Source organism: Bison bison, unplaced genomic scaffold (assembly GCF_000754665.1).
Source record: "Bison bison bison isolate TAMUID 2011002044 unplaced genomic scaffold, Bison_UMD1.0 scf7180017864303, whole genome shotgun sequence".
Classification (NCBI taxonomy): Eukaryota; Metazoa; Chordata; class Mammalia; order Artiodactyla; family Bovidae; genus Bison; species Bison bison.
In genome coordinates this window covers 3,936,845-3,951,582 of record NW_011494875.1, presented here as the reverse complement: position 1 = coordinate 3,951,582, position 14,738 = coordinate 3,936,845, and the positions used below count along the sequence as shown (strand labels likewise).

Below are 14,738 nucleotides of genomic sequence, written 5' to 3'. Positions count from 1 at the left end.
TTTGTTGGCAAAGTAATGTCTCTGCTTTTGAATATGCTGTCTAGGTTGGTCATAACTTTCCTTCCAAAGAGTAAGCGTCTTTTAATTTCATGGCTGCAATCACCATCTGCAGTGATTTTGGAGCCCCAAAATTTAAAGTCTGACACTGTTTCCACTGTTTCCCCATCTATTTCCCATGAAGTGATGGGGGACCAGATGCCATGATCTTCGTTTTCTGAATGTTGAGCTTTAAGCCAACCTTTTCACTCTCTTCTTTCACTTTCATCAAGAGGCTTTTTAGTTCCTCTTCACTTTCTGCCATAAGGGTGGTGTCATCTGCATATCTGAGGTTATTGATATTTCTCCCAGCAATCTTGATTCCAGCTTGTGCTTCTTCCAGCTCAGCGTTTCTCATGATGTACTCTGCATAGAAGTTAAATAAGCAGGGTGACAATATACAGCCTTGATGTACTCCTTTTCCTATTTGGAACCAGACTGTTCCATGTCCAGTTCTAACTGTTGCTTCCTGACCTGCATATAGGCTTCTCAAGAGGCAGATCAGGTGGTCTGGTATTCCCATCTCTTTCAGAATTTTCCACACTTTATTGTGGTCCACACAGTCAAAGGCTTTGCATAGTCAATAAAGCAGAAATAGATGCTTTTCTGGAACTCTCTTGCTTTTTCCATGACCCAGCGGGTGTTGGCAATTTGATCTCTAGTTCCTCTGCCTTTTCTAAAACCAGCTTGAATATCTGGAAGTTCGCGGTTCACGTATTGCTGAAGCCTGGCTTGGAGAATTTTGAGCATTACTTTCCTAGTGTGTGAGATGAGCAATTGTGAGGTAGTCTGAGCATTCTTTGGCATTGCCTTTCTCTGGGATTGGGATGAAAACTGACCTTTTCCAGTCCTGTGGCCACTGCTGAGTTTTCCAAATTTGCTAGCATATTGAGTGCAGCACTTTCACAGCATCATCTTTCAGGATTTGAAATAGCTCAACTGGAATTCCATCACCTCCACTAGCTTTGTTTGTAGTGATGCTTCCTAAGACCCACTTGACTTCACATTCCAGGATGTCTGGCCCTAGGTGAGTGATCACACCACCATGATTATCTGGGTCGTGAAGATCTTTTTTGTACAGTTCTTCTGTGTATTCTTGCCACCTCATCTTAATATCTTCTGCTTCTGTTAGGTCCATACCATTTCTGTCCTTTATCGAGCCCATCTTTGCATGAAATGTTCCATTGGTATCTCTAATTTTCTTGAAGAGTTCTCTAGTCTTTCCTATTCTGTTGTTTTCCTCTATTTCTTTACATTGATCACTGAGGAAGGCTTTCTTATCTCTTCTTGCTATTCTTTGAAACTCTGCATTCAGATGCTTATGTCTTTCCTCTTCTCCTTTGCTTTTCACTTCTCTTCTTTTCACAGATATTTGTAAGGCCTCCCCAGACAGCCATTTTGCTTTTTTGCATTTCTTTTCCATGAGAATGGTCTTGATCCCTGTCTCCCGTACAATGTCAAGAACCTCATTCCATAGTTCATCAGGCACTCTATCTATCAGATCTAGGCCTTTAAATCTATTTCTCACTTCCACTGTATAATCATAAGGGATTTGATTTAGGTCATACCTGAATGGTCTAGTGGTTTTCCCTACTTTCTTCAGTTTAAGTCTGAATTTGGCTATAAGGAGTTCATGATCTGAGCCACAGTCAGCTCCTGGTCTTGTTTTTGCTGACTGTATAAAGCTTCTCCATCTTTGGCTGCAAAGAATGTAATCAGTCTGATTTTGGTGTTGCCCATCTGGTGATGTCCACATGTAGAGTCTTTTCTTGTGTTGTTGGAAGAGGGTGTTTGCTCTAACCAGTGCGTTCTCTTGGCAAAACTCTATTAGTCTTTGCCCTGCTTCATTCTGTATGCCAAGGCCAAATTTACCTGTTACTCCAGGTGTTTCTTGACTTCCTACTTTTGCATTCCAGTCCCCTATAATGAAAAGGACATCTTTTTTGGGTGTTAGTTTTAAAAGGTCTCGTAGGTCTTCATAGAACTGTTCAACTTCAGCTTCTTCAGCATTATTGGTTGAGCATAGACTTGGATTACTGTGACATTGAATAGTTTGCCTTGGAAATGAACAGAGATCATTCTGTCATTTTTGAGATTGCATCCAAGTACTGCATTTCCTACTCTTTTGTTGACCATAATGGCTACTCCATTTCTTCTAAGGGATTCCTGCCCGCAGTAGTAGATATAATGGTCATCTGAGTTAAAGTCACCCACTACTGACATAAGAATGATTATTTTCCCAAATTGTTATTTTTCTCTGGCTACTTTCAAGACTTTTTCTTTGTGTTTAGTTTTCAAAAATTTAATTATGATATGTTGTGGCATGGATTTCTTTTTGTTTATCCTCTTTGGAGTTTGTGCAGGTTCTCGAACCTGTATGTTTATTGGCAAATTTAGAAAATATTTAGACATATTTAGATATCATTTTTCTCAAATATTTTCCCGCTATATCCCCTTTTTCATTTCTTCTTCAGATGCCATTTACAGGAATGTTACATCTTTTGTTATAGTCCTACAAGTCCCTAAGGCTCTATTTTTTTTTTTCCGTCTGTGTTCTCTCTGTTGAATAATTTCTGTTCCATCTTATAGCTTGCTATTTCTTTTCTTTCTGACCTCCATTCTGCCCTTGAGCCCCTCCTCTGAGGTTACTATATTTTTCAGTTCTAAAATTGCCATTTAGTTCCTATTTACATCTTCTATTTCCTTGATGAGACTTTGTGATTTTTCATTTCAAGTGTGTTCAATGGATTGTTGAAGCTTAAAGTCTTTGTCAGATAGTTCTAACATGTCTGTCATCTTGAGTTTAACATCTTTTGAGCATTTTGTCCCATTCAGTTTGTGATCTTTGTGAGTCTTCATATAGTGAGTGACTTTCTATTGAAGCTGGGGCATTCTGAGTATTTTATAATGAGACTCTGCATCTGATCCACCTTCTAGTTCTCTGACATTGCTTCAGTAGGAGGGTGGAGGTATCACCTCATCACCCAGGTTCCCCATCCAGTTTGCATTGACAGCTGAAGGGATCAGATTCCTTGTTACTACTGAATGGGGTGGGAGCTCCCACTCTCCACTACACTTTCACTGATATGATACTTCTCTGACTGCGATAGATGTGTCTTGTTACTTATTTTAAAAGATGTATTTGTAAAAATGAGTAATTAAAAACTCCAATTCTAGGAATGAAGAACTCTTAGGAAGTTCATGTTACATACATAATTTTTCTTGAACAGTGTAATTTATGTATATTTGAGTTCCTCAATAATTATATTTATTTAAGTTATAACATGTAAATTGTTGTCTTGTACTGATCAGCAGGAGCCATAGATATTATTCTTTCATTGCTAAAAAGTAATGCCTTCTTTTTATAGCAAATCCAATGGATTAAAAATAATTTAGAGTAAAATAGTCCTTCCTTCCCAGTTACATTCTTTAGATATAATTACTGTTGCTAGTTAGACAGGCATCCATCCTGTCTTTAGTCTATGGTGTCAATTATACTCCCCCACCTCACTTACTCCTAGTTTTCCTCTACAGCTTCTCTTTCTATTCCTCCTTTCTAATCTTATCCTTCTCTCTCCAGCTTTAAAATGTTGAGATGCTTTCAAAATTGGTTCTAGAAGTCTTTTCTCCTCAATCACCATTGTTTTTCTTTGTAAGTCATCTATATCGTTGTCTCAGTTACCATTTATACTTAGATGACTTATGAACTTATTTTTCTACTTCAGATCTCGGGTCTGAGTGTCAAATCAATAACTCCAGCTCTCTACTTGACAGTTCCTTTTGTATCTAAATAACACTCCAAGTCCCAAATGTGAAAACCAGACTGACCGTCTTTTCTTCCAACTCTGCCAGTTTTTACATCTCAGTGAATGGTATCACTATATATTGAGTTGTATTTGCCAGAAGCCTAGGAATCATTTCTGATTCTCTTTTTATCTTCATGTCCCATATCCAATTAATCATTAAATCCTGTGGCTTTTCCCTCCTGAATTGTCCCATTCCTTTCTATTTCTATCTTCAGGCTTTTATCACCTCTTACGTGGGCTAACGCAGAAGTTTCCTAAGTGGACTTTCTGCTTCTAATCTCATTGTTTTTGAGTTACTTTTTTACTCTGTAACCAGAGAGATATTTTCACAATAAAAATTTGGTCATGTCAACTGCCTGATTAAAATAATTCATTTTTTTAAAATTGCTTTTATGGGAAATACCTAAATCCTTAACAAGATTTAGTACAATGCCTGTCATATAGTCAACATTCAATAAGTATTTTTGGGAGAATGAATAGCTGAAGTGAGATAGTTTGTAGTATTTGCTATTAAAATAGTATTGTTACACACATGTATGTATCCATGTATCTTTCTTTACTTTTGTTATATTTCTGTTGGATATGTCTCTAGAATTAAGATTGCTAGTATAGTTTGGTTTTCTCTATTAAATATCAAGGTTAATAAGGCAATTGGTGTAGTACCTTGTAGCCATCAAGAGAAAAAGAAGAATCTAAGCTAGGAAGATCAATGATGATTTATTTATTAAAGGGGCCATCCTGTACCCTCTGTCTGGTAAGGGGAATTATGTTCGAAAGAACTGCCCAATGACTTAAGCATTTTAAAAAATAAATTATATACTAAATAACCTTAGATAAAATATTTTGGAAGACAGAGCAAGGAATGAATGAATCGAATTTTCATATTCATAATAATTGTGACTTATTCCTATTTTATTTTGATTGTATGTTTTTCTTGGGCTTCTCTGGTGGCTCAGATGGTAAAGAATACACCTGCAATACAGGAGACCTGGGTTCAATCTGTGGGTCGGAGATCCCCTGGAGAAGGGAATGGCAAACCACTCCAGTATTCTTGCCTGGAGAATTCCGTGGACAGAGGAGGCTGGTGGGCTATAGTCCATGGGGTTGCACAAAAGTGGACATGAGTGAGTGACTAACACTTTATATGTTTTTCTTATTAATGGCAATATATGAAAATTAGGTAGTTTAAGGAAAGGATTGATTTGAAATGTGGTGGTCACATAAGAAGAGATTATAAAAATAATGTAGAAATAACAATTTTCATGGAAATTGAGGGTCTGTTTACTAGTGTAGTGGATACCGGGCACAATTGTGATATAGGCAAATACTGTTATCAGAGGCATGTTGTCCTGTCTCTGCCTCTTTTGCTGCACTCCCTGGAGGGCAGAGGGTCTGTCTTGGTGCTTTTGTAGAGTAAGCAGTAGAAAACAGCCTGAAGCTATCAAGTGCCTAAAAGGTGGGGGATTAGGGGTACCAGGTTACTGATCACTCTGTACTTTGTTCTATGATCTTGGGCAAGCTGGTTAATCTCTGTGATGCTTAGTTTTCCCATCTGAACATAATACTAACTACTGATTTACATGCAAACTGGATTGGATATGGTCCTTTATTTTATTATTTATAAATGTATTTATTTTTTTAAAAAATTAATCTGTTGTTTGAGCTGATACTGAAACACTTTGTTACTGATTTTAGTCATAAATGTAGAGGGAGTCATAAATTCCAGGGAGATAAAAATATGCAGCATAGGGACATAAATGGCCTTAAGAGCCCTTATCATCAGCTTGAAAAATGAAAAGTAAAAGTGTCAGTCACTCAGTCGTGTCCGACTCTTTGTGACCCCATGGACTGTGGCCCACCAGGCTCCTCTGTCCATGGAATTCTCCAGGCAAGAATACTGGAGTGGTTTTCCATTTCCTTCTCCAGGGGATTTTCATGGTCCAGGGATTGAACCCAGGTCTCCTGCATTGCAGGCAGATTCTTTACCATCTGAGCCATCTGGGAAGCCCCTTTCAGCAGCTTATCAGGCTGCAGAGTGACTCGTAGTTGGCTCTTAAGGCTCTGAGCGGTCCCATGAAATTCTGAGTTAATAGGCTTTTGTAAATATCCATGTATCCATTGAGAGCATAGTACTCTGAAGTTAACAAGTAATTCTTTACATATTTTTACTGTGTTCTCTCTTCAGTTCAGTTGCTCAGTGGTGTCCAACTCTTTGCGACCCCATGGACTGCAGCATGCCTAACTTCCCTGTCCATCACCAACTTAGTCTATTTTTGTTTATACTGAGATGTGTAGATTATGCAGCTTTGTATTTATTTTTGTCTTGCTATTAATTTTGCATCAGCAACTCTATGACTGTTGAAGCAAAGCATTGATGTAATTGCTTTGTTTGTCATTTCTTGTTCTAGGCAACGGGCCTCACCACGACCGTTGCTGTACTTACAATGAAAACAACTTGGTGGATGGTGTTTATTGTCTCCCAATAGGACACTGGATCGAGGCCACTGGGCACACCAATGAGATGAAGCACACGACGGACTTCTATTTTAATATTGCAGGCCACCAAGCCATGCATTATTCAAGGTAAAAATAGTGCCATGTTTATAAGCATAGAAGTAGGACAGGGGTAGCATTAGGACAATGGAAGTGGTCACTGTTCAGAACTGCAGCCTCTCCCTCTGGAGGGTTATATAGGCCTGTGATACTTTGAGGAGGTAAATTACAGTGAATTACTGTAAGAGCTTTTCTGGTTCTAGACATGAAGAATCCTTTTTATAGAATTTTTTTTACTAAATACATACTCTGGCATCAACATATTTTGACCAGACACTAGTTAACCAATTGTACTTATATAGTGTGTTAAAAATAAAAACTAGAGACTAAAAATAGCCTAAATCAGTTTTTGTATCTTTTACGCTACTGACCAGCAGTGAAACAAAAATTGATGTCTCTTTATAAAATATGATTCAAATAAATATGTGTGAAGATCTAGACATAAGACTAGATTGGATGCTTTGTTATTTATTAACAGATTTATTTTTATTTATTTGTCTAATTATTATACTAACAGTATGTATCATAATACAAATTCAACACTGAAGAGGATACTAAATGGAAAGTAAGGTTTCCTTTCATTCCCACTCACCAGAAATAATTATTTTAAACTATTTTATTGCTAGTTTTTCTGAAACTTAAATCCAAGTCTTAAATAATATGCATATATTTTATTTATTAATATGTCAATTTAAAAATAGCTTTTGAAAGAAATAATACTAATGAAGTTACTTACAAAACAGAATAGACTCACTGACTTAGAGAACAAACTTATGGTTGCCAGGGGGAAGGATATGGGGAAGTGATAGGGAATTTGAGATGGACATGTACACACTGCCATATTTAAAAATGGATAACCAACAAGGACCTTTGTATAGAACACGGAACTCTGCTTAATGTTATGTGACAGGCTGGATGGGAGGGGAATTTGGGGGAGAATGGATACGTGTATATGTATATGTATATGTATATGTATATGTATGCCTTAGTCCCTTTGCTGTTCACCTGAAATTATCACAACATTGTTAATCGACTAGACTCCAATACAAAATAAAAAGTTAAAAAAATTAAAATATTTCAGAAAAATAGAAAAAAAATAGCTTTTGACTCCCCGCTATTACATGAGACAAATTTAGCTCACTTATTTTTTCATCCCTCTTCCAACCCCTACCAGGCTCATTAAAAAAATTCTTTTGTTATTTAACATCATAAAAATTCTATTTCTTGACCCATAAATTTTTGACAGTGCCCCTTGACTTTCTAATGTGTGAGATCAGAGATTTATTGTCCCTATATTTTCCTCCACATCTACTTCCACCCATTAACTTCCATTTTTCATTATTTTTACATTTTCAAGGGTTATAGAAGTTAGATTTAATTTAGCAAATATAAATGAATCTTTTGTAGTTTGGTGATTTAAAATTTAAAACCAATATTCAACATTTAAAATTCTCTGTATGTATTATTTACTGTAGGACACACAGTGTTTGTACCATAGACAAAGATGCATTCTCATGTTCTTAAAAATTGTATTGCTTTGAATGAGAGATATAACTAATATAAACAGGGTTGTAAGCGGTAGGAGAGACGGAGAAAACAACTTCATCATAGTGTTAGGAAATGAATATTCTTCTTGGACACACTTTTCTTATAAATTCATGTTAGATGTTGGCTTTGCTAATGGATTGGATGCGCAGCAGGAGGAAAAGAGTTCTGTATGACTTGTGTTTTTATGGTCTGAGCAACTGGATAAATAAGATGAGGAAGATTTAGGAGAAGAACAATTTGGAGTAGGGACTGAGATGAAAATTTTATTTTAGACATATTGCCTTTGAAATGTAGGCTAGATTGCAGAAAAGAAATCCATGTGTTGTGTGGAGTTTGATCCTTCTCTCTTTCGTTGTTTGTTTAAAAAGTAACTGCTAACCCTTAATTTTTCATAGTTATTATTTGAAAGAGTAGGTTGTTTATTAGTTCTGGAGTTTCAGGGATAGGTTGTAAATGGAGATATAAACTTGGGGTTATCAATATACAGGTGACATTCAAAGTGATCAGTCTAGTTGAGACCATGTAACAAATAAGTAAAATAAAGAGAAGGAACTGGCAACCCACTCCAGTACTCTTGCCTGGAGACTCCCATGGACTAGGAGCCTGGTGGCCGATGGAGTCACAAAGAGTCAGACATGGTTGAGCCAATAGATGACGTGATGAAAATAAAGAAGTTACAAAGAAAAGAGTCCTCGGATTCACACAATTTAGGAATCAAGGAGAAAAAGATCAAAAGAAAAGAATGAGAAGGAACATCCGTTGAGATGTTCTGACACTTAATGAAGATGTGTTAATGGATTATTTTGCATTTTTGCTGAGCCACATTTTCTGAACCCTTTCATGTGTTGAGTCATGTCTTGGGCTCTAGGGATTTTTTTTTTCTGCTATTGGATTATTTCTCCTCCTTCCTTATCTTTGTTCCGTCATTGAAGACACTCTTTAGATGGATGTTAGACCTCATGGATTTATACTGTATTTTTGACTCTTTAAAAATATTTTTCAGCTTCTGGTTTTATTGCTTTACATTTTGGGAGACTTCATTGTTTTTCCAGCTTACCTCATTTTTTTTTTCCTCTTAATTTTGGGCCTTAATTTTCATGGGCTCTTCCTTGTTCTTTTATTCTCTTTTTGCATATTTGTTTGTTCTAGTTTATGAATGAGTACTTGCTTAAAATACTATGGAGAATTATTTTAAAGTTATCTTCTATTGCTGGAGTGATCTTGTTTCCTCCTAAATCAGTTGTTCTCTATTCATTTTTGATCCTTTTCTTTTTCGTTGTTTATTTAAAATGTAACTGCTAACCCTTAAGTTTTCATAGTCATTATTTGAAAGAGTAAGTGGGCATGAATTTCATCTGCCATTACTAGCTTCTATACCTGAGCGTATTCACCCAGGCTGTGTGCATTTGGGCAGATCACATCTCAATGAGTGGAAGAGAAGCCTCGATAATCAGCCTGGGCCCTCCTACCACCCCTCCCGGAATGAAGAGATGGGAGGGTCTGTGTGGGGCACACCTGTCACTCTGAGAACTGCGCCCCCCGCCCCCTCCCTGCCAAGTAAACATTACAATTTTTATAAAAAAATGTTGCAATTTTTAAAGAAGGTATTTCTTCAGTTTCACATATGGTATCATGTCTGTATATGGATTGAGTATGAAACATAGTTCATGTACTCATTGTTTATGCAAGAAAGGTTACATTAAAAATGTTCTTCAAAGCAGTTTAGTTTCACTAAGTCTCTGTCCTACTGAATTTTCAGGTAATTCAACCTGTTATCTTCCTCAGGTATAAAAAGAAAAAATATATAATATATAAAATTATATAATAATATATGTACATAAAATAGATGATAGACACAAAATATAGAATATATATATTTACACATGGGGTATTATATATATATGTAGTATATGGAGAAGGCAATGGCACCCCACTCCAGTACTCTTGCCTGGAAAATCCCATGGATGGAGGAGCCGGGTTGGCTGCAGTCCATGGGGTCGCTAAGAGTCAGACACAACTGAGTGACTTCACTTTCACTTTTCACTTTCATGCATTGGAGGAGGAAATGGCAACCCACTCTGGTGTTCTTGCCTGGAGAATCCCAGGGACAGGGGAGCCTGGTGGGCTGCCATCTATGGGGTCACACAGAGTCGGACACGACTGACGCGACTTAGCAGTAGCAGCAGCAGTATATAATACACAGATACGATACCTACATACATATATAAGTGAGAAAAAATCTCATGCTCAGAATTTTGGGCCTAACAGTATTTCTTCTATTTATTTATTTCTGTAATAGAGATAACTGGGAACTTGTAAATAAATAGCAATTGTTCATAGTGGATCTGTTGGCATCTCTCTGATTTTAAGAAGTTCCATTAATCTCCAGTGTTTCTCACAGTTCAGTCTCAAAATTACCTACTTGAAAATCAATTGGGTGGTGTGATTTTTAAAAATAAAAATCAATTGGGTGTTTTGTTTTTTAAAAATATAGATTGATGAGCCAAATCAATTCCTGGAATTTCTTTTCCAACCTCTTCATATGATTTTTTGAGACATAAAAATTTGAAAACTTCTGTGATTAGTTGAATAAAGACTAATTTAGAATTTAAAAGGGGAAGACTTTTATGCACTATCAGTTATTTCAGTCTAACTCCCCTTATAAATTTTAGCTACAATTCATCCTCACTTGAAACTGGACAAGATAAAAATTGAATTCAGTTTATGAGTTGAAAAGACAATAATAATATATTTCATTGTTAAATTGAAAACATCTAATAGCTATCTACTTACTGTACTCATTTGACATACAGTGCTAAAGTAATTTGTGGATTTGTTTTTGTTGCTGAAAGAGATGCATCCGTGATAGGTTATATGTTTGAGCATATGTAATAATAGAGATAGTCAAACTCACCTAATAATTTATAATCACAAATTATCAGCCTTTAGTTTGGATATGGGAATGGAATTTTGCCTAGTTTTATTTTTATGGTTGGGGTAAAAAAATTGTGAAGTCAGTACCCTTCATAATGATAAGACTGTCAAGATCTGAAGATTTAAAAAATATCTAATAATTAAATGTTCAGTTCAGTTCAGTTCAGTTGCTCAGTAATGTATGACTCTTTGCAACCCCATGGACTGCAGCAGACCAGGCATCCCTGTCCATCACCAACTCCTGGAGTTTACTCAAACACGTGTCCATCGAATCAGTGATGCCATCCAACCATCTCATCCTCTGTCATCCCCCTCCTCCTGCCTTCAATCTTTCCTAGCATCAGGGTCTTTTCCAATAAGTCAGTTCTTTGCATCAGGTGGCCAAAGGATTGGAGTTTCAGCTTTAGCATCAGTTCTTCCAATGAACACCCAGGACTGATTTCCTTTAGAATTGAATGGTTTGATCTCCTTGCAGTCCAAGGGACTCGCCAAGAGTCTTCTCCAACACCACACTTCAAAAGCATCAATTCTTTGGTGCTCGGCTTTCTTTAGTCCAAATCTCACATCCATCCATGACCACTGGAAAAACCATAGTCTTGACTAGATGGACCTTTGCTGGCAAAATAATGTCTCTGCTTTTTAATATGTGTCTAGGTTGGTCATAACTTTCCTTCCAAGGAGTAAGTGTCTTTTAATTTCATGGCTGCAGTCACCATCTGCAGTGATTTTGGAGCCCAGAAAAATAGTCAGCCACTGTTTCCACTGTTTTCCCATCTATCTGCCATGAAATGATGGGACCGGATGCCATGATCTTCCTTTTCTGAATGTTGGGCTTTAAGCCAACTTTTAAAATCTCCTCTTTCACTTTCATCAAGAGGCTCTTTAGTTCTTCTTCACTTTCTGCCATAAGGATGATGTCATCTGCATATCTGAGGTTATTGATATTTCTCCTGGCAATCTTGATTCCAGCTTGTGCTTCTTCTAGCCCAGCGTTTCTCATGATGTACTCTGCATAGAAGTTAAATAAGCAGGGTGACAATATATAGCCTTGATGGACTCCTTTTCCTATTTGGAACCAGTCTGTTGTTCCATGTCCAGTTTTAACTGTTGCTTCCTAACCTGCATACAGGATTCTCAAGAGGCAGGTCAGGTGGTCTGGTATTCCCAACCAAAATTCTGGTTTCAGAATTTTCCACAGTTTATTGTGATCCACACCGTCAAAGGTACCTTCAGATAAATGCTAAATAATGCTTCCCTGGTGGTGCAGTGGTAAAGAATCCCACTGCCAATGCAGGAGACACAAGAAATGTGGATTCAAACCCTGGGTTGGGTAGATCTCCTGGAGGAGGACATGGCATCCCAATGCAGTATTCTTGCCTGGAAAATTCCATGGACAGAGGAGCCTGGTGGGCTACAGTCCATGGGATCGAAAAGAGTCGGACATGACTGAGTGAGCACACACACAAACAATTGATAAAAAATGTGACTATATTACTACTTCTTGATTTTAGTTTTTGGTATTATCTATTGCTTTCACACCACGAAAAATGAAACTGTTGCTCTTTTTTCTTCCTGTTCCTCCACAAACCTCAGTGACATCCTTCTCTTGTTCAATCCACCCAATATAGTTGTACCATCACCCTAATGAGATCAGTATCCACGTTTATTCGTATGCCTGTGTAAATGCTATTTAACACCCCTAACTGTTCACACGTATCTAAGTCTTCTGTGAAGAATGTATTCCTTCCAGGTTTGCTATTGAGTATTGAAGCCATTATGGCTCCTGATCCTTTAGGTTTGAACTGTGTTTTTTCCCCTCTGGAGAAGCTGTCAGAATCTTCATTTTCAGTATTGTGAAATTTAGTGATGGAATGTCTTGATGTGGCCATTGTTTTATGCATTTTGCTAAGCTCTCAGTGAGTAGATTTCCTAATTCTGTAAATTCTGAAATTCCAATTTAGGTAAACTACTTAAATTATTTCTTTAATGATTGATTTCCCTTTCTGAACCTTCTATTATTCAGATACTAGAATCCTAGTCTGAGTCTTATATTTTGCTTATCTTTGGGTATTTTTTTTTTTCTGTTCTAGCAGATTTTCTTAACTTACTTAATCATCCATCACTACTATTTAGTTTTTTATTTCTGCTATCATCTTTTTGTTTTCCAGAAACTCTTCATTTAATTATCTGTGTTGCCCAGTTCAGAGACTTGTTTAACCTTCCACAGAGAACACATTTCCACTCTTTATCAGGAGCAATAAAGCAAAGTGTCCCAGCTGAAGAGAGTGGGAAAATGAATCTGAGGGTCTGGCTGTGTCCTAAATAGACTTTCCAGTTCTGTGCTTTTCACTTACATCTGGAAGTATCTGGAAATCCAGTTTCTGAGCCTGTTGGGGATTCTGTAGTTCAATTCCAGTTGGTTCTCAGCTTTCTTCACTCTTGGCCTTAGAATTTGTTTTTCCTCAGTCTGTTAAATTATTCAGTCATCAATCAATTGCTTTCCAGTTTCCACAATTCTGTTGTCTTTCCTCATGTTATCTCTTTCTTGGGGTTTTATGTGATTAATTTCCCACAGACTTTCTTTATTCTTGTTGTAAAGGGATTTGGTGAAAGTCAAGTTAGATGTGTGAAGTCAATTTTTCTGCAATAAAATTAAAGTTAAATAAAGTATTCAAAATGTCTGAGATAAACTTGGTAAAGAGTAGCTCAATAAATATTAAGTACATTCTTCATTTCTAATATTTAGTTTGTATTTTGTCCTCCAACCTAAGATTCTGCCATGCCAGAATGAGATTTTAGAAATCGGTATGCACTTCCATATTCATATATTTGGTACCAAACTACATCTCCCTCATCAATAGATTTTTTTAATGCAAAAGAATGAATGTTTGCATTAAAGACACAGATAACTAACCTAATGAGACTTTAGTGGGAAGGGACTGTGCTGTCTGTATCTTGAAAAGGCTTATTGCCAATTAAACACATTTCAAGAGCCATAAATTAGACTCTATGAGTCACAGTTTAAACTCTTATAAAAATGTTATAGTTTAGAAAATGTGTTATAAAAGCACACTTATATTTTGTAGCCTCTTTGGTTTATAAAGAAAAGATATTGGGTAATTTTCAAAACTCAAAATTATTTTATACACTGTAGAATAATAATTTCACACATTTTGGATACTGTTTTATCTAGCACATTTTCCAAATGAATGGCATTAATTACCTTGGAGAAAGAGTGAGGAATTTGGTGCCAGCCTAGCTCTCTCATTTACTGCAGGGCAACCTTGGGAAAATCCTATAACGGTTCTGAATTTCAGTCTCCTGATTTGCAAAGTGAGCTAGTTGAACTTGATGAATGCCAAAGGCAGTTCTAGAGATAATCAAGGATTACAGTTAAAGACAAAAGCATTATGCAACATTTTGCTGATACATTATATTGGCCTAATGGTGACTGTACCCCATATCAGCTTCTTTGGCTTCAGATGGAGCCACCAAATGCCTGTAATCTTGTGCTGCTTCTACATGACACTTTACTTCATTTTTATAATCCCAGGACCTACATTCATTCCCACTGTACAGAAATATTTGGAAATATACAGCTTTATAGTCAGTGTACAATTAATCCTTAATAAGTATGTAAATACTTATTCAGTTAAGTTCAGTCAGTTGTGTATGACTCTTTGAAAACCCATGGACTGCAGCACACCAGGCTTCCCTGTCCATCACCAACTCCCAGAGCTTGCTCAAACTCATGTCCATTGAGTTGGTGAGGCCATCCAACCATCTCATCCTCTGTCGTCCCCTTCTCCTCTGGCCTTCAATCTTTCCCAGCATCAAGGTCTTTTCCAATGAGTCAGTTCT

General features: G+C 36.8%; 1 protein-coding gene across 1 annotated transcript in view; it reads left to right on the top strand.

Annotated features, from left to right (window-relative positions):
* The window catches only part of EPM2A (epilepsy, progressive myoclonus type 2A, Lafora disease (laforin)), a 101,543-nt gene that overhangs the window by 35,272 nt on the left and 51,533 nt on the right, over positions 1-14,738 (top strand). The window contains exon 2 of the mRNA XM_010851503.1: positions 6,251-6,425. Within this exon, the coding sequence (XP_010849805.1) occupies positions 6,251-6,425 (175 nt within the window). The remainder of the gene's footprint in view (positions 1-6,250; positions 6,426-14,738) is intronic.